General features: G+C 49.1%; 1 protein-coding gene across 4 annotated transcripts in view; it reads right to left on the minus strand.

Annotated features, from left to right (window-relative positions):
- Positions 1–21,360, minus strand: part of LOC134957932 (complement factor H-like) — a 1,300,757-nt gene that overhangs the window by 732,685 nt on the left and 546,712 nt on the right. For all 4 annotated transcript variants that reach the window (XM_063940180.1, XM_063940181.1, XM_063940178.1 and 1 more), the window contains exon 9: positions 3,470–3,652. In XM_063940180.1, the coding sequence (XP_063796250.1) occupies positions 3,470–3,652 (183 nt within the window). The remainder of the gene's footprint in view (positions 1–3,469; positions 3,653–21,360) is intronic.

Genomic DNA, 21,360 nt, shown 5'->3' on the forward strand with positions numbered 1-21,360 from the left:
CTTCATGCTCCGCTACCCACAACTCTGCATGACTGTCCCGCCCCTTAAGTGTCACTCATCAGTGCTGGCCCTGGAACTGGCGGTGGGGGATACCGGGAGAGTAATTGAACTTCTTGGGGCCTGCGGTAGGGTAGGCAATTATGATTTATATGCGAACAGCTAGTCCGCATGGGAATCAGTGCACGCCCCCCCCCCCCCCAAGCCTGGTGCTTCTGCAGTGGCTGCGGGGGCTGTAGTTACGCCAGTGACTACACAATTTGTCAGAGTGGCAAGCCAAATGATCTTTTTCCCACTGACACAATGAATGACCAGAATATTACAAAAGCAAGCAACACATTTATTTATTAAACTAATGTGGAATTACAGGCATTGTGGTATAATCTCTCGGATATTGCAGTGTGTGTCATAATGTGTCACAGGCATGACGGTGTGTGATATACTGTATCACAGGCATTGTATGTGCTATAAGGTCTCAGGGGCATTGCAGTAGCATAATGTATAACGGGCATTACGATGCGTGACATAATCTGTCACAGGCATTATGGTGTGTGACATAATGTGTCAGGGATATCACGGTGTGTGACATATTGTGTAATGTGTAATGTATAATGTGTATTGTGTGTGGTAAATGTCTAAGGGCCATTGCAGTATGTGGCATAATGTATACTGGGCATTACTAGAGGGCTGTAACTAGGTGTGGGCGGATGGTGACTAGCACACAGCACAGGTGCACTGTGGGCGCACCATCCGCATCCACACTGATTGGCCGCCACAGCTGCAGTGCTGCCCGTTGCAGTGTACTGTATATTACTAGCGTTGCGCCCGGCTCCTTCCCTGCCGGAGGCAACGCTGATAATATACATTACAAGCACATGAGGCAGCACTGGGCTGTCTGTGAATTCCTCTCTTACCCCGTGTGCTCTGCTCCCCCCCCCCCCTACTCCTGTTCTCCTGCACTCATTGACTGTACAGCAACGTCCGTGCTCAGTCAGGTGTAAAGACAGTCTGGTTCTCTCTCTCACCACTCCCTTCCCCAGCAGTGGCATCACAATGGGGGTGTGGGGGCTGCGGCCCGTACCCGGGTGTCACCCACCAAGGGGTGTCACCAAAGTGTTGGCTCCTGCTCAGTGACAGGAGCCGGGTACTGCACTGTAACATTACGTGCAGTGCCTGGCTTCTGTCACCATGAAGAAGCCGACACTGCAGTCCCCGGGGTCACCCAGCACCTCCCGCACCCCCTTAGTGATTAATACGGGGGTCGGGAAGCATAGCCACGCCCATGTGCACCGAAACCACGCCCCCATATTAAAAACCACACCCCTTCTGACAACTCCCACAAAGCCACGCCCATTTATTAGCAGGAGCCGCATCGGGTGTCACACATGTAAGTGTCGCCTCTGTTCCCCAGTCCCCCCCTCATGCAGGCATCTAACTAAATGACTGTCCAGTGCACACTCGTACTACAAAGCTCTCAGTGCAACTAAAGTTATTGTAGGTATGTGCTTTCATAATGTTTTATGCAAAATAGATAACACTATGAGAGATTAGCCTTGTGGTTGGTAATTTTGTAGTCTCAGTGATGTTTCAGATAAATTACATCACTGTAGGATTTTGTAAAAAAAAACTGGACATACAGGGGGTGATTAATTCCTGATCGTTGCTGTGCGTTTTCGTACAGCAGGCGATCAGGTACTAACTGCAATGCAATGTGCATGTGCGTCGGACATCAACAAAGGGCATCACTGGTCAGCCACGGGATGATGCGAAAAATCAGATTGCACGGGCGTTCGGAAGGTGATTGACAGGAAGAGGCCATTTGTGGATGGCAACTGACCGTTTACTGTGAGTGTCCGGAAAAACGTAGGCGTGTCCAAGCTTTCAGGTAGGGTGTCTGACGTCAGCTCCGGCCCCGATCAGCCTGATGTGATCACACTGTAGGAGTAAGTCCTGGGCTGTGCAGAGACTGCACAAAGTGGATTTTAGCACCTCGGCGTACACATAGGATCGCACACCTGCACAGCGAATTTACACTCCTCCTGTAGGCGCCAACTATCTGAACGCAGGACAGCAAATTAGCAGCCCAGCAATCAGATCTGAATGACCCCCACAGTCTTTCCATAATCCAATATGAAATTAAGAATATAATGTTTATTGTTTTTAAATATTCTGTTACCATTTATAAGGGGGACTCTGCCTGCCTAATGTTTAAAATAAGGGGACTCTGCCTGCCTTAATGTGTAAAAAGGGGGACTCTGCTGCCCATCATGTAAAAGGGGGACTCTGCTGCTGTAATGTGTATAAAAAGGGGACCTACCTGCCTAATGTGTATAAAAAGGGGGACTCTGCCTGACGATAAGTGTAAAAAGGGGACTCTACCTGCCGTACTGTGTAAAAGGGGACTCTACCTGCCTAATGTGTAAAAAGGGGACTCTGCCTGCCTAATGTGTACAAAGAAGGCTGCTGTAATGTGTAAAAAAGAGGGACTCTGCTGCCTAATGTGTAAAATGGGGCTCTGTGTACTTAATGTGTAAAAAAGGGGAGCGCTACCTGCCTAATGTGTAAAAGGAGGACTTTACCTGCCGTAATGTGTAAAAGTGAGCCCTGCCTGACATAATGTTTAAATTGCTATTCCTGCCGTAATGTGTAAAAGGGAGCTCTCTGGCCACGCCCCTTCCCCATGAAGCCACATCCCTATTTCTTTTACACATGCCCGCGGGGCTGGGGGGGGGGGGAGGTTAGGGCGCCGATGCTGTTTCTTGCACAAAATGTCTACTTACGGCACTGCATTTCTATAAGGAGGAAGTATTACAAATAATGTAAGGGGCATGAATCAGGATTTTTTTTTTTCCTGTGGTTGCTAACGTCTGGGCGTGCACGTTGCAAGACTGGGGTATAAGGTAATCTTTTATTGCAATGCAACACCCCTTTAAGCAAAGCCACACCCATTTCAGCAAGGCCATGCCCCCTTTTTTGTGGGGCGCGCCTGCAGCGCACACAGGTTCATCACTTTTATAGTGCCAATTATGAGTGGGGGGGCACAAGAGAATGTTTTGGCTTTGGGGAGAAAAAAATTCTAGTTACGCCACTTTGTGTAGTAGTGGGGAACCTGTGAGTATACAGTACTGTGTGGGTCAGGCTAAATCACACATATATCATCTTACACTGCAAAGGTCCTAGCTGTTGATAGTCATGGCAAAATTATTTTAAAATACTTTACTCAACCTTTATCTGGCTCTTTTTTCCCCCATCCCACATCTCTAGGAGGATGGAGTCACAATTTACGATGCACCCAATCTAATAGACATATCTGTACAGTTAGCATGTTACTGTGTGCACGCACAGCATGAAAACACTTACCTTGTACTAATAAATAAATGACTTTGCTCCAACTCAGCATCAGGCCCAGTACTGTATCTCTAAAGGTGATTTGTTACATCAAAAGAAAAACATGATAAGATATTGTACTTACTGGAACATTTTGCTGGTGAAAATTTTCCATCAGAAAGACATGTAATCTCTCCACCATTTTGTCCATCTGGTGTTCGTAATTGACTGTGACAATAGAATGTTACTTTTTCTCCTTCCAAATATTCGTAACGTGTATGATGAACATTTCCATTCACTACTACAGCTCCCTTAGGGTCACATAACTCTAAAAGAGGTACAAAATAACCAATTAACAGCAGCATATCTGTGTTGCATTTAATTCTAGTAACAAACATCAAAATGATAATTTGAAGACCTAATGAAAATTATTTAAAAGCTCATGAGCTGCATAATTTCCAGTTGCAGAACTCCTCTTTACCCTCCAATTTACATGCAAATCTACAAGAAAGATAATTGCTATTAATACAGACAGATGGTTGTACTTGTGTATATCATTGATATGGGATTTGTCAAAGGGACTGGTTAAAAAAAAGTTGCTGGTTCCTTGTCTGGCTCTCCTCCCTACTGTGAATATTTTGGCCTCCTTGTGTTTGTTTAAATCATACTTAGTAGCAGTGCCAGATTTATTATTTATTATTTTATTTACAGTCCTTATATAGTGCAGCATATTCTGTTGCGCTTACAATTGGAGATGAAATTTATGAAAGGCCTATTGTTTCTTGTGGATTAGGTGTGATCAGCATGTCAGGGGTGTGACTAGTGATATGGAGGAAGGTGACCAGTGTTTTGGACCCTGCACAAGCACATTAGAGGACATTACTACCTTCAACCATCTCAAACTCCAACCCCTTTTACCTTATATGAAAATATACACAACCTGTTATTATATTGATCATTGCATATAAAAATAAAAAATACCCACAAACTATTATTTATTTATTTATTAACAGTTTCTTATATAGCTCAGCATATTATGTTGCGATTTACAATTAGAACAACAGAAATAGAATAAAACTGTGTAAAAACAATCAGACACAGAGGTAGGAAGGCCCTGCTCGCAAGCTTACAATCTATAGAATGATTTATTAATAAAATGCTACAATTTTTAATTATATAGTGCTTTAATACAAACATACCTAAAAACTGCTTGTTTTGCTATATTTAACTTTGAACAAAGTACAAGGTGCAGAACATAATAAATAAATATAATAAATAATACTAAATAAATATGAAATAAAACTAATGTAAGCATTTTGCACTTTTTGCAAATACCGCTACAAAGCCCTTCCCCTGTGTGCAAGTGTGCAAGGACTGAGACGTCCACTGCCAATGTCTATAGACTCTGTAATACAGCCTTGTACTTCTTTAGATGCCACCATTGGTCACACAATCAAAACCCCAATGCGTCAGATGAAGCATCTGTGTATGCCAGCACTATAATAGCCACCTCCCAGTCACTGCCCAGGAACGCCCAGCATATTTACAAGACATTTCTGACGCTGTGCGACTCAATTGCTACTGTACCCCTGTATGTACGCATTGTGTAACACATGCACCCTATGAGCTATTAGGGAGTTTTGCACATGCGCAGTAGCATAGAAATCTCTCATCTTGAACATGAACAACTGCATTGCATGTGACTCAGAATCAGGCCCATAGTGCATTATATCTAAGTGTATTACACACAAATATCAGCCAATTTTAAAAGTACTTGTGGTATGAAATAGTTCACTAAATAATGCATTAAATAATTCCATACGTAAAAGCTTCATGAAATCTGATTACATAGACTATAAATTAGAGATGAGCGGGTTCGGTTCTCCGACAACCGAACCCCCCCGAACTTCACATGGTTTACACGGGTCCGAGGCAGCCTTGTTCTTCCCGCCTTACTCGCAAAACCCGAACGGGGGAAAACGTCATAATCCCGCTGTCGGATTCTCGCGAGATTCGGATTCCATATAAAGAGCTGCGCGTCACCACCATTTTCACGTCTGCATTGTAGATTGAGCGGACAGGATGTGGCTATGTTCTCTGAGTGAAAAAGCTCAATATCAGCTCAATATCTGTGCTCAGTATCAGTGCTGCATTGTAGTGACCAATATACTACAGTACAATATTCCAGTGCTGTTCTCGCTGCCCAGTGTCAGTTCTAGTATCCTCATCAGTGCTCAGGATCAGTGCTCATTGTCTTGCTGCTGCATTGTGGTGACCAGTATACTACAGTACAATAGTCCAGTGCTGTTCTCGCTGCCCAGTGTCAGTTCTAGTATCCTCATCAGTGCTCAGTATCACTACTCATTGTCTTGTGCTGCATTGTGGTGACCAGTATACTACAGTACAATAGTCCAGTGCTGTTCTCGCTGCCCAGTGTCAGTTCTAGTATCCTCATCAGTGCTCAGGATCAGTGCTCAGTGTCTTGCTGCTGCATTGTGGTGACCAGTATACTACAGTACAATAGTCCAGTGCTGTTCTCGCTGCCCAGTGTCAGTTCTAGTATCCTCATCAGTGCTCAGTATCACTACTCATTGTCTTGTGCTGCATTGTGGTGACCAGTATACTACAGTACAATAGTCCAGTGCTGTTCTCGCTGCCCAGTGTCAGTTCTAGTATCCTCATCAGTGCTCAGGATCAGTGCTCAGTGTCTTGCTGCTGCATTGTGGTGACCAGTATACTACAGTACAATAGTCCAGTGCCGTTCTCCCTGCCCAGTGTCAGTTCTAGAATCCTCATCAATGCTCAGTATCACAACTCATTGTCTTGTGCTGCATTATGGTGACCAGTATACTACAGTACATTACTAAAAGTCCAGTGTCTTGTGCTGCATCTTGCTGCTGTAGGGTGCTGTGGTAGTGTCCTGTCACTGTGCATAGGTCATCATCATTCCAGTCACAGAGGTATCTGGAATCTATGTAGTGGTATCTAATTCCAGACATTACTGCCGTCTAATTCCAGATATATTACTTGCATATAATTCCACACATTACAAAATGGAGAAAAAAGATTTTGAGGGTAAAATAGATAAAGATCAAGATCCACTTCCACCTAGTGCTGAAGCTGCTGCCACTAGTCATGGCAGAGACAATTCAATGCCATCAACGTCGTCTGTCAAGGCCGATACCCAATGTCATAGTAGAGAGCATGTAAAATCCAAAAAACAAAAGTTCATTAAAATGACCCAAAAATCTAAATTAAAAGTGTCTGAGGAGAAGCGTAAACTTGCCAATGTGCCAGTTACGACATGGAGTGGCAAGGAACGGCTGAGGCCCTGGCCTATGTTCTTGGCTAGTGGTTTAGCTTCACATGAGGATGGAAGCACTCATCCTCCTGCTAGAAAAAAGAAAAGAGTTAAGCTGGCAAAAGCACAGCAAAGAACTGTGCGTTCTTCTAAATCACAAATCCCCAAGGAGAGTCCAATTGTGTTGGTTTGCGATGCCTGACCTTCCCAACACTGGACGGGAAGAGGTGGCTCCTTCCACCATTTGCACGCCCTCTGCAAGTGATGGAAGGAGCACCCACAGTCCAGTTCCTGATATTCAAATTGAAGATGTCACTGTTGAATTACACCAGGATGAGGATATGAGTGTTGCTGGCGCTGAGGAAGAAATTGACAAGGAGGATTCGGATGGTGAGGTGGTTTGTTTAAGTCAGGCACCCGGGGAAACACCTGTTGTCCGTGGGATGAATAAGGTCATTGACATGCATGGTCAAAATACCAAAAAAATCACCTCTTCGGTGTGGAATTATTTCAACAGAAATGCGGACAGCTGGTGTCAAGCCGTGTGCTGCCTTTGTCAAGCTGTAAAAAGTAGGGGTAAGGACGTTAACCACCTAGGCACATCCTCCGTTATATGTCACCTTGAGCGCATTCATCAGAAGTAATTGACAAGTTTAAAAACTTTGGGTGACAGTGGAAGCAGTCCACTGACAACTAATTCCCTTCTTCCTCTTGTACTCAAGCTCCTGCAAACCCCCCCACCAACTCCCTCAAATTCAATTTCCTCCTTAGACAGGAACGCCAATAGTCCTGCAGGCCATGGTACTGGCAAGTCTGACAAGTCCTCTCCTAACTGGGATTCCTCTGATAGATCCTTGAGTGTAATGTCTACTGCTGCTGGCACTGCTGTTGTTGCTGCTGGGAGTCGATCGTCATCCTAGAGGGGAAGTCGGAAGACCACTTGTACTACTTCCAGTAAGCAATTGACTGTCCAACAGTCCTTTGCGAGGAAGATGAAATATCACAGCAGTCATCTTGTTGCAAAGCGGTAACTCAGGCTTTGACAACTATGTTGGTGTTAGACGTGCGTCCAGTATCCACCATTAGTTCACAGGGACTTAGAGAATTGCTTGAGGTAGTGTGTCCCTAGGCGATACTGAGAATGTACACAGACGTCAGAAAAAGAGTCACCAGTGTCCTAAAAAATGCAGTTGTACCCACTGTCCACTTAACCACGGACATGTGGAAAAGTGGAGCAGGGCAGACTAATTACTATATGACTTTGACAGCTCACTGGGTAGATGTATTGCCTCCCGTAGCAACAACAGCAGCGGCTGCACCAGTAGCAGCATCTCGCAAATGCCAACTCATTCCTAGGCAGGCTATGCTTTGTATCACCGCTTTCCATGAGAGGCACACAGCTGACAACCTCTTACGGAAACTGAGGAACATCAACGCAGATTGGCTTACCCCAATTGGACTCTCTTAGGGATTTATGACATCGGACAACGCCACCAATATTGTGCATGCATTACATGTGGGAAAATTCCAGCATGTCTCATGTTTTGCACATACAATTAATTTGGTGGTGCAGAATTTTAAAAAAAGGCAGGGGTATGCAGGAGATGCTATCGGTGGCCAGAAGAATTGCGGGCCACTTTCGGCATTCAGCCACTGCTTGCCGAAGACTAGAGCACCAGCAAACACTGCTCAACATGCCCTGCCATCAGCTGAAGCAAGAGGTTATAACGAGGTGGAATTCAACCCTCTATATGCTTCAGAGGATGGAGGAGCAGCAAAAGGCCATTCAAGCCTATACATCTGCCTACAATATAGGCAAAGGAAGGGGAATGCACCTGACTCAAGCACAGTGGAGAATGATTTCAACGTTGTGCAAGTTTCTCCAACCCTTTGAACTTGCCACACGTGAAGTCAGTTCAGACACTGCCAGAAGTCAGGTCATTCCCCTCATCAGGCTTTTGCAGAAGCAGCTGGAAAGATTGAAGGGGGTGCTAAAATGGAGTGATTCCGCTAGGCATGTGGGACTTGTGGATGGAGCCCTTCATTCGCTTAACCAGGATTCACGGGTGGTTAATCTGTTGACATCAGAGCACTATATTTTGGCCACCGTGCTCGATCCTAGGTTTAAAGCCTACCTTGTATCTCTCTTTCCAGCAGACACAAGTCTGCAGAGGTTCAAAGACCTGTTGGTGAGACACTTGTCAAGTCAAGCGGAGCATGAACCGCCAAAAGCTCCTCCTTCATTTTCTACTGCCACTGGAGTGGCGAGAAAAAGGATAAAAGTTCCAAAACCGCCCGCTGGCGGTGATGTAGGGCAGACAGGAGCAAAAACCGACATCTGGTCCGGACTGAAGGACATGCCAACGATTACTGACATGTCGTCTACTGTCACTGCATATGATTCTGTCACCAATGAAAGAATGGTGGAGGATTATATGAGTGACAGCATCCAAGTAGGCATGTCCGGCAGTTCGTACGTATACTGGCAGGAAAAAGAGGCAATTTGGAGACCCTTGCACAAACTGGCTTTATTTTACCTAAGTTGCCCCCCCTCCAGTGTGTACTCCGAAACAGTGTTTAGTGCAGCCGGTCACCTTGTCAGCGATCAGCGTAGGAGGTTACTTCTAGAAAATGTGGAGAAGATGATGTTCATCAAAATGAATTATATTCAATTCCTCCGTGGAGACATTTACCAGCATTTGCCTCCAAAAAGTACACAGGGACCTATGATGGTGGATTCCAGTGGGGACGAATAAATACTCTGTGAGGAGGGGGATGTACACAGTGAAAGGGGTGAGGAATCGGTTGAGGAGGAGGTGGACATCCTGCCTCTGTAGAGCCAGTTTGTTCAAGTAGAGAGTGATTACTACTTTTTTGGTGGGGGCCCAAACCAACCAGTCATTTCAGCCACAGTCGTGTGGCAGACCCTGTGGCTGAAATGATGGGTTTGTTAAAGTGTGCATGTCCTGTTTATACAACATAAGGGTGGACGGGAGGGCCCATGGACAATTCCATCTTGCACCTCTTTTTTTTTATTTATCTTTGCATTATGTGCTGTTTTGGGACTATTTTTTTAAGTGCCATCCTGTCTGACACTGCAGTGCCACTGCTAGATGGGCCAGGTGTTTGTGCCGCCCACTTGGGTCGCTTAGCTTAGTCATCCAGCGACCTCGGTGCAAATTTTAGGACTAAAAATAATATTGTGGAAATGAGTGGAAAATGATGGTTATTGAGGTTCATAATACTATAGGATCAAAATTACCGCCAAATTCTATGATTTAAGCTGTTTTTGAAAAAAACACCTGAATCCAAAACGCACCCAAATCCAAAACGCACCCAAATCCGACAAAAATTCTTAAGGGAGGTTTTGCCAAAACGCGTCCGAATCCAAAACACGACCGCGGAACCGAATCCATAACCAAAACACAAAATCCGAAAAATGCCCGCTTCACATCTCTACTATAAATCAATGTATTCATCTTATCGAATATCGGTCCCAAGCAATGTCTGGCTGGGGCATGATGTGCCAATTGGGGGAATCCAATTGCATGGGCCCGCAGGGGTGTGACCAGCCACTGGGTGGGTGTGGTCAACAACTACTTTTTTTAAACAGTAATCATATGTGCTGGCTTTAGTTTTTAAACATAATGTTTCTCCCGATCAGTATAATAAATAGAACATATGTCCCACTAAGTTACACTTTCCACACATGTTATCAGCACGCTTACTGAGTAAGGGGGAGGTGCACTAAGCCTTGGAGAGTGATATGGTGTAGAGAGATAAAGTACCAGCCAATCTGCTCCTAACTGCTGTCACGATCCAGGTTAATTCCTTATCAAGGTTTACCTTCCAAAAGCCTCCTGAGGTTGGCTCAGCTGTCATGCTTGTCCCTGTAGCCACTGTGCATGCCTGGGTGCGTGAAGTTCTGCTGTTGCGGCCTCCGCCGCCATTGCTACATGTTTAAAGTACTTTATTCCCCTTCTGTGTGGGTTCATGGGCGCAGCCATGTTGGACTTCAGTCACATGACATTGTTCCTACTATTCGCACTACTAACAGTGCTGGAGCCTAATTGCCCACCAATCCCTGCTGACCTTTGGCTATAAATGTCCTGTATCCACACCCAGAAGGTTGTCAGTGCTTCAAGTGTCTTCAGTGATTCCAGTGTGCAGTTCTCCCATGAACTTTCTCTGCAGGTGATTACACTCTGCAGTGTAACCCAACTCTTCAGTGATAAACCCTCTACAGTCTACCGTGATTCACCTGTGTCTGAACTCCGGCTTTCCAGCAGCCTTCCTCCATTTTCATTCTCTGTATTTCTGCGAGCCCCAGCTTCATTTATCATTTACCTATGAACCCCAGCTTAATTTCCAATTCCCCTATACTTCTAAGTATAGTAGTGCATTACCAGTGATATTTCTGAGACTCACTTATGACTGTTTTTGTTTGGTTGCACATTATCTGACTTTTTATTTAATAAAAGCACTTAAGGCATCTTCAGTTGTCGTGGTCAAGCTCTCGGGCATTCATTGCTACTTTCATTACGCATGTCCAGGAATCTGATCGCTCCTCCTACATTCTGGTTCCCGTCAGCCCCTAAAACTGAGGCTCCCAGCTACCCTCACCAGCCCTCAGTTGTGACAAATTCCATGTTAAAGGCAGTGTTTGAAAAATGACAGGAGCTGAATGGTTGGTACAATAGTTTATTTATCGCCACTGTATCACTGTCCGAGACTTAGTACATTTGCCCCTTAATGAGATAAATGTGATCCACACAAGTATTTGTTTTCGGATTGGCCAAGTGCACCCTGAGCTCATTTGGTGCCAGTGTGCACCTGCCAGATGAAGTGTGAATGTGACCGCCACAACAACTGATTAACACAGGCCCGTGGAGGAGGATATATGGAGACTGATGGAGAGTAAAAATAAGAGATGAAGTGTAAGAAGACTGAGGAGCAGGTGGGACTGAGAGGGGGCCTGAGCAGCAAGACAGAGAAAGGGAAGAGAGAGGCAGGCCCGGTGACAGGGGGGGGGGGTGGGGGGGGGGGCGGGTCAAAGGGGACACCTGCACTGGGCACCATAGCTCAGAGGGGCTCGAGGATCTGGTGCATTAAAATAGGGCTGCAGCAACCATGTGACCAAGCCATGGAGAGAGATGCTTGCTCCGAGCTTGTCCTCCTGACTGCACACTGCACTGTGCAGTGCAGAGCAAAAGAACAGGATGAGGCTGAAGTTACAGCCTCGTCAGTACGGGACACTTTCTGCTTACTATATCAGAAGAATCTGTTCAAAAAGATATGGGCAGTCATTCTGAGTTGATCGCACGTTGCAAATTTTTTTCTGCTCGTGCGATCGACTAGACGCCACCTATGGGGGAGTGTATTTTAGCATAGCAGGGCTGCGATCGCTTGTGCAGCCCTGCTATGCTAAAAAAGTTTCCAGCAAAACAAGGGCAGGGTCAGACTTTCTTACTCTGTGCGACAGATCTAGCGTAGAAGGTTCCGGGATTGACGTCAAACATCCGCCCTCCAAACGCCTGGACACGCCTGCTTTCGGATCTCCACACCCGGAAAACAGTGAGCAACCGCCCCGGAATGCTTCCCCGCTGTCAATCTTCTTGCGATCGTGCGAGCAATCACTTTTTTTCTCTCTTCTGGTCGTTGCCCGCACATGCGCAGTTCCGACCCGTTTGCACCGCAGTGAAGAACCGCTTCGTGCGAACGACTTGGAAAGACCCCCATTCTCCAGTCAGGCACTACAAAGAGATTCCTTCTCCGAGCCTGACCTTCTGACTTCACAGCAACAGAACGGGACACCAAGTTATCAGCGGCAGCAGCTCTGATCACAAAGAACGACCTTCTGACTACATAGTACCAGAAACTCGATCAGTGATCAGTACTTGGACAATGCAACTACTGCCAAACTGATCTACCAGTAGCTGCAGTGATTATAAAGAGCGGTGATGTATTAACCCTTTATACACAGTACAACAGTCTACACTCACATCACAATTAGTCCACACACAATCACACAGCTGCACATATGCAGTCCGTATACAAAACACTGGACAGTCTGCACATATCTCAGTTTGCAGTTTATGTGTAAGACACTACACAGAGGGGGTCATTCCGAGTTGATCGCTCACTGCCGATTTTCGCAGCGCAGCAATCAGGGCAAAAAATGGCATTTCTGCGCATGCGTATGCCCCGCCATGCGCACGCGCGACGTACGGGTACAACGAACGATGTGATTTTGCACAGTCTCTAGCAAAGAATTAAGTTGCACTGACGGCCGCAGAGTAATTGACATGAAGTGGGCGTTTCTGGGTGTCAACTGACTGTTTTCAGGGACTGTTTGGAAATATGCAGGCATGCCAAGGAAAACGCAGGCGTGGCTGGGCGGGTGAATGACGTCAAATACGGACACGAATAGGCTGAAGCGATCGCAAGCGCTGAGTAAGTTCTCTGAAACTGCACAAACTGTTTGTGCAGAGCGCAGCTGCACAAGCGTTCGCACTTCCGCTAAGCTAAAATACACTCCCCAGTGGGCGGCGACATAGCATTTGCACGTCTGATAAAAACTGCTAGCGAGCGATCAACTCGGAATGACCACAGTATACAGCAGAATCACAGAGCAGCAGGTTTGCTTAATATCATACAACTCTAGATACTACCCCCACTAGACTTAGGGGGACATTTACTAAGCAACCAATCAGCACTGAAGTAACATCTATAATTTGCATACTATAAAATTAAACAGAGCTGCTGATTGGTTGATGGGGCAACTTCTCCACTGGCTCACTTCTCCGCTCTTATCACTGCTTAGTAAATGTCCCCCTTAGTATATAGTCACATCGGGATACAGTTAAGTGACCAGCGGGGTCAAAATACCGACCTCTGGATCCCGACCGCTCCAAATCCAGACGGGGGCATGCCGACCAACATTGGGTTACCGGCGTTGGTATGGTGACTGGCGGTCTCCTGACCCCCGGTCACGCATACCCAACCCGTCACATCATAGCAGGTCTTCATTTTATCACACAGCTGCACACATTTCTCCTGCAGCATAACATTCCTGCGCTCTCCCTCCACACTGCTATGCAGGGCATTGGATACTGTAGTATATGAAAATAATATTGTCACCCCTATTCCATCACCAATAACCGCTTCTGTTACCTAAATGTTGTTATAGTATATAAAGCATACTTACACATGATGTAGTAGCTAGTTTGCTCCTCTAAAGCATGCAATTATATACCAGACTTCTCACGCAGTAATCATATCACTAATCTGAACATCAGTGTGCGAATTGGCACCATTTGTATTTAAGCTGCAGTACTTACAGATCCATCCAAGACATCCGCAAATCTACACTGAGACACGTGGAAGAACTTTTACCACTGCTGCATAGCATATGATGTTGCCTTCAGATTTGTGCTGTGACTTTGTGATTAGGCTAAAATTACAGTTAGAAGTAGATTAGGCCTGAGGTGAACGGTCATTGTGAAATAATGCACCGTCATGTGATTCTCTGGGGGGTCCACAGAGATATTACTGTACCGGGCCCCAAGATTTCTCTTGCCTGCACTGGAGAGAGGGAGTATATAATGACAGTGTAGCAGGAGAAAAAGAAAGTGGGGAATAAAAATTTACAAATTGGGAGAGAAAAAATGGTGACGAGTGTCAGATAGATAAGGAGAAACAGACAGTGGGGGAAGAAGAGAGTGATAAGGAAGAGAAAGCATGGAAAGAGGGTAAACATCCTAGTGATATTTGGTGGACCCCTTCATTCAAAGTAAAGCATCCATTACCTCTAATACCAAGAAATAAAGACACGGAGACTTGAATTTGGCAGAAAAATTGCTAGCTATTTAGTTGACCCTAACCATAGCAAACCTGTAAATGAAAACTTTGTTAACATGCTGATTCAGCCGGCATATGGTGGCAGAAAAAAGAACGGCTCTATTAAACTGACGCTAACCTAAATGTTAAAATTCAAAACCATCCTAATTTAACTACAAACTATCAAAACGGTAATAGGTGCCCAACTCAACCCCCACAGTGACTACCCACCCTGATGGGTGCCCTGCCGCTGCCCCCGGACGGGTGGTCGAGCGGCCAATAAGTCGATGGAGGTGAGTGCACCTAAACCACACCAAACTGTAAATCACTACAGCTTACCATACAACTACAAACTGCCGTTCTTTTCCGCCAATAAATAGCCAACGATAAACCCAGCCAACAATTCAACGCCAAGGCACTCTGTGCCAGAACCTCTACCAACAGAGCGGGAGGGCGGGAAGGCAATTCACCAACAAGAGAGAGCAAAATGGCCTAGCCTTCCCTATATATATTAACCCTCCCCTTTTTCCAAAGGCTGTACTTTCCTCACAGCTAGGTCCACCCCTCACAAGATGTTTAACTCATTCCTTTCCTATGCAGTCAATTCTCTCTCCTAAACATCCTAGTGATATTTGGTGGACCCCTTCATTCAAAGTAAAGCATCCATTACCTCTAATACCAAGAAATAAAGACACGGAGACTTGAATTTGGCAGAAAAATTGCTAGCTATTTATTTGACCCTAACCATAGCAAACCTGTAAATGAAAACTTTGTTAACATGCCGATTCAGCCGGCATATGGTGGCAGAAAAAAGAACGGCTCTATTAAACTGACGCTAACCTTAAAATGTTAAAATTCAAAACCATCCTAATTTAACTACAAACTATCAAATCGGTAATAGGTGCCCAACTCAACCCCCACAGTGACTACCCACCCTGATGGGTGCCCTGCCACTGCCCCCGAACGGGTGGTCGAGCGGCCAATAAGTCGATGGAGGTGAGTGCACCTTAACCACACCAAACTGTAAATCACTACAGCTTACCATACAACTACAAACTGCCGTTCTTTTCCACCAACAGCGAAAGACTCTTCCTCAGAGTCTTCGCACCGCCACCATAACTTCACCCTAACTCCTGCAACACTAGACACAGATCCTCCAGGAAAAGCATCATCTCCTCATTGGATAGATGCACACCATCAGGCCGAAAAAGGTGACTGTCTCGGAACCGAATCCTAGGGTGGCGAACTACTTTGCCTCCGTGGGACAACACCCACTTCGCCACCGCCCCATTCACCTTCTGTCTGGCCTCATCAATCAGGCGACCATCCGCCACACCTCACCAACTCAACCTTGGCACCATCAAGGAGAACACCAAGACACAATTGGTCCATGCTGCGGCCACACTGGCCAGATCCTGTATCATGGCCCACCGCAGCTCCAAAGATGTCCCCTTCCCCAGGTCGTTGCCACCTAAATGGACAACCAGCACCCTAGGGACTCCATGCATGCTGTCCTGACTGACTAGTCTACTCCTCAGCTCTTTCCACATCATCCCCCGCCAACCAAGCCAACGAGTTCCTGAGCCCTAGGAAACATCTGAGCCCCCTCCGAGGCCAAAAACCTGGCGGCCCAATACACGTAAGAGTGGCCAACCACCCAGACAGCCAAGTCATCTGCAAACCAACCTGAAGAGGAGGAAAGGGGGTAAAATTGGTTACTAATTATCTATATCATTGATTATTAAATGCATTAACCTGAAGGATCTGCCAAAAGAAAAAATTGAGTTTTCGTTTATTGCAGAAGTCACGGCCTAGCCGATCTGCACAAGCTTCTAGCCATTTGAAGTGGAACATAAACACACAATGGGAAAATCAAATTAAAATAAGAAATTAAACTGGGTGGGTGGGGGAGGGGGGGAGGGGGGTATAAAATGGGAAAAACATGTAAGAACTCAGCTGGAGGTGAAAGTGTAAAAACCTACTGAGGGACTTTGATTAGAACTGATCAGCCGAATTGTGGATTAGAATTCAGTCCGTCAAGTCAGGCAAAAATTGCATAAGAACTCCAGACCCCGCTGCCGGCTCATGCCAGCAGCGGCAAGTGGCTAATCCCTGAGTAGGATAAAAACGGGAAGACAAACAAACGCACAACACCAGAACGTACTGAACTGTAACAACATGATTATAACAACTATAATTAAACAAAAAAACACGCGCAAGCCAACATCTCATGCAACGGGGCGAATATATCGTCTGTAACTTGACGACTTCCATCGCCCCACCGCCTGGATTTCAGCCATGGAAAATCCCGCCGCCGCAGCCGACGTCTCAGCCCCTATGCGGAAAGAATGTGTCCCGAAAGCAGCGGGTGGAAGGCCCAAGCTCGCCAAACAGCGACCCAGCATCCAACGAAATTGATATTTCGTCACCGGCAGCCCGTAATAATGCAGCAGCCATGACCCCCGACCGTCGGGCCGTACTGCCTCATATTGCACTGCCAACCTTACTGGGCAAATGCTCTCCTCAAGTGCCAGAACCAAGATGACCCATGGACCTCTCCCCACTTGGTCCGTCTTAGAGCGACGCAATCTGCATAGCAAGGACCTCTCACCCACCACCACGTCGTCCCCGACAAGCATGCGCGAATCTGCTCGCTTAGAAGGCGCTACCAATTCCGAAACCCTAAAGGCACTGTGGTAAGCCATTGAGAACGCCAAACTGAACAACAGCGACTCAAACATGGACGACGCGATACCTCCAACCGCCCTGATGACAGCCGGCAGCAAGGCCGCATCAATGGGCCGCCTCCTGTCAGGCGGCGTCGGCGCGACGTGCGCCCATCCTTTCATTGCCTTCAGCAGAATCCCACTTTTCGTCACGTCAGGGACGCCCTTGATTTTGCTGAAAAACGAAATACCAGCCAAGTACCGGGATACCACCGCTCTGGACCTACACGAAACATACAGCTGCCAAATAAAAGAAAGCATCATCTGATGCCCGCTCTTACCTTGTTGATTTCGTCCTCGAACAAACTCCTCCCACTCGCTCCAAGCTTGTCCGTAAGCCTTAAGCGTGGTTGGCGCGGCTGACCGCAACGCTCGACCCTCCAGTCCGGCCCGATCACCTGCCAGACATAACCGGGACAATGAAAACCATGCTCGTCGGCCTCGGGTGTCAACAAACAAAACCTTTCCTACTGCCCTCGTGACAATGCATCGGCAATTCCGTTCTCCAGACCAGGCACATGCTGCGCGCGGAACCACATGTTCCTACGTAGGCATGTCAATAGCAACTGTCCCAGCACCCTCAGAACCACCAGCGACTTCGCCCTCTGGTTATTTATCGCATGCACCACGCCCAGATTGTCACATCTAAACAAGATGCTGCGATGAGCCAGCCGATCGCCCCAGACCTCCAGCGCCACCATAATGGGGAAAAGCTCAAGAAGCAAAAGGTCCTTAGTTAAACCTTCACGATGCCACTCCGCTGGCCACGAGGCCGCGCACCAAGATCCCTCCAGATAGCAACCGAATCCAGAGGCACCCGCTGCGTCGGTGAACAGCTGCAACCTAGCGCTGTCGACCGTTGGGGCCTGCCATATACACACCCCGTTGAAGTCCTCCAGGAACGAGGCCCATACGGCCAAATCTCTCTTAATCTCGGAGGACAGGCGCACGAAATGGTGTTGTCTGGCACACCCCGCAGTCGCCTTTTCTAGCTTCCGGCAGAAAACCCTGCCCATCGGGATTACCCGACAAGCAAAGTTCAACATGCCCAGCAAGGACTGCGCCTGCCGCAGTGTGACTTTACGCGACCCCTCGAACCGGCAAATAGCGTCGCGGAGCTTCACCACCTTGTCCCGAGGCAGTCGACACGATCCTGCCACCGTGTCAGTCTCAATCCCCAAAATTGACAAACAGGAGACCGGTCCCTTTGTTTTATCCTCGGCCACTGGAACACAGAAGTGGAAAAACAGAGCTCGGATGCTGAAAAGCAAGTCGCTGCACCGCTGTGAATTTGCCGGACCCGCACACAGGAAGTCATCGAGGTAATGGGTGACCCCGTGACCCCCTGACGAAGACTCCACGCACCAATGTAGAAATGTGCTAAACCGTTCGAAAAACGAGCATGAAACGGAACATCCCATCGGCAAACATTTGTTGATGAAATATTCCGCTCCAATCCGAAAACCCATAAAGCGGAATGAGTCCGGATATAACGGCAGCAACCGAAAAGCGGACTCAACATCCGTAACCGCGGACCAGCTCTGACGCCTCGTCGAACGACTGATACACCACCGAGCAATGAGCCGGCGGTATCGCGTCATTGACCGACGCCCCCGACGTGTAAGAAAGATGCTGAATGAGCCTAAAAGCGCCTGGAGTCTTCTTGGGAACCACCCCCACTGGGGAGATGACCAAGCCATCCACCGGGGGTGAGATAAACGGTCCCTCCATCCTGCCCAACCTGACCTCCTTATCCACTTTCTCCCGCAGCACCAACGGCAAGGCTCGGGCAGACTGGAGGTTCTGCTGGGCCCGAACCGACACCTCGCTCGCAACAGGCAAGCGAAAACCGGAAAACAAAAATTTAGCATCCGCCCTATTTGGATACCAATCCAACCACTTGCCCATCGTATCCAAATTAATTGGCGTTGGAGCTCTGCGGAGCGCTCCCGCTCGCGGCCGGTCTTGGGTAAGTTTGCTTACCCCGGGCACCCTGACGACTGCCTTTAATGCAGGAGGAGGCTGGGTGGAAACCGCCACATTGCAAGCACAAATGTCGAAAACGACACTACTTGCCGAAGGAACAGGGCGCGTTGTTAAACGCGAAGCATTTTCCTTTTGCAGCGGCCTGCCCCCCTGCGCGGACGGCCGACCTACCTGGCTTGGCCGATCCACCGTCCGCGCCAGACCCTTGGGCGGACGACCCTGCGCGGTGCCCATCGGCCCCCGCGTTCCGGGGCTCCTTAGCCTGTTGCGAAGCCCGAGTGACTTTGAGCCAGAGTTCCACGTCCTTGCACCCAAAGTCCATGACCTGCAACCCGTCCTGCTTCTCCCGGAATTCCTCGTCATACCTACGCCACTCGGTGCCCGACGATGTGCGCTGCATATCATGTATGATATGCAGGTACCGAATGATGTTCATGTGCTCGTCCGGCCTATCTTCTAGGTAACAAGCCGTGAAGACCCAAAAGCCGTTCAGCCAGTTGTCGAAGGTACGGAAGGCCTCGGCCCCGATGCCCTTCTTTGCTGCCGCCGACTTATAGTCCTTCTTCGCGTCCTTTGTCAAGACGAACACATCGACGTAGTCCCCCCTGCGGATCTTCCTACTGCAGCTGTCCCTCAGCCCCCGCATGACGGCAGTGTAGTCGCAGCGGAGCCCCCGGGCAAATCGCGGCGCTTCTTGGCCCTGCGAGCGTCCTTGCTAAGCCGCTTGTGCCTCTTCCGCCTTTCCTGCTGACCCGCCGCCCTCTTGGCGAATTTAGTCGCACGCTTCTTCGCCCTAGTCGTACTACTGACTTCGGACGCCGGCGACGACAGAGAAGAAGAAGAGGAGAAAGAGGAAGAGCTGCGAGAACTATAGCGCGTGGAGGAGCCTGATACCGACTGTACCACCTCACCTGATGCCGTAGACTGCTCTGACATGGAATCCTCCGGCGTGGCAAATCCGACCTCCTCATCCTCGGACTCAGTCATCTCCACGTCTCCGCGCTCACCTGCAGAAGAAAACGGAGCAGAGGACCCAGACAGCAGTCGCGGTGAATGCCTAGCACCCCGGGGGGGCAGGCGTCGCCGCTACACGCCCCTGCTCGTCCCGCCCGGCACGATGATTGAGCTGCGCCGCGGCCGCTCCGAGCTCCGTGCAGGCGCGAGCAACCCGCTGCGCTGCCGACACCGCCCACGTACCGGACCCACCAGCCACTGCCGGCGCGCCGGAACTGTTTGCCACCCCCGGGGTAGCGGCCGCGGCCAGCGGCCCCAACGCCGCCACCACCGTGGCCAGGGCCGACGCCAAAGTTCCGGAGGTGTCCCGACCCCCCCAAAACTCAGCGTTGACCCCGACGGGCTCCCCAGCGTGTTGGGCGCACGCCTGCTCGCCGGGCGCCTGACCGGCGCCATCTGGGGCCTCGACGCCCTGCGCCCTGCCTGTCTTGGTGTGGTATGGGCAGCGCCCCTAAGCGCCAGCGGCCCTGACCCCCACCAAACTGTGCCCACTCCGCTGTCCTGCCCGCCGGAGCCATCGCTGCTGTCGCTCCCCCTCCCGCCGCTCGCACCCTCCCCCCGCAGGCCAGAGCTCCCTCAGCCCGCTGGGAGGGCGCCGTGGCGTGACTCTTCCCGGCCCTGAGCAGCTCTGCTGCCCCTGACCCATTCCCTGTCTCTCCTTCTCCCTCGCTCCCCTCCGTCCCCGGCTGCTGGGGAGTGAGGAGGGGAGACAGGGAGACCTGTGGCGCCATCAAGCCCCCCGCTGCATCCTCTGTTAACTCTGTCGGACGAGGCCCCGCGACGGGCCTCGTCCGGCTAACCTCCGCCTCCCGCCTACTTCACGGGCGAGGGGGAAGAGATCGTAGGCGAGAGCGGCTCCAGAGACGACGGGCGCTCACCGCGGCGCGCATGCGTGCTCCCGCGGGCGCCCGACCATGAAGCTCCACGCACTGTGCCCGGAGGTGAGGGCTGCTGCCTGTCCCACTCCGGGCGACTTGGCTGCACCCTCGGTCGTCCCCGCTGCCCGCGCCCGGCCGGCAAGACCGGCCCAGCCCCCAGCGGAAAGGATGACCGCGTTCGCTGCGCCGTCCCACTGCTAGAGCCCGTGAAGGCCCCAGGGGATGGGACGCCGTCCCCAGGGCCAGCCAGGCCGTCCTCGGGCCCGGACCCAGCGCCCGATGCTCGGTAACG

This window comes from Pseudophryne corroboree, chromosome 9, assembly GCF_028390025.1.
Source record: "Pseudophryne corroboree isolate aPseCor3 chromosome 9, aPseCor3.hap2, whole genome shotgun sequence".
Lineage (NCBI taxonomy): Eukaryota > Metazoa > Chordata > Amphibia > Anura > Myobatrachidae > Pseudophryne > Pseudophryne corroboree.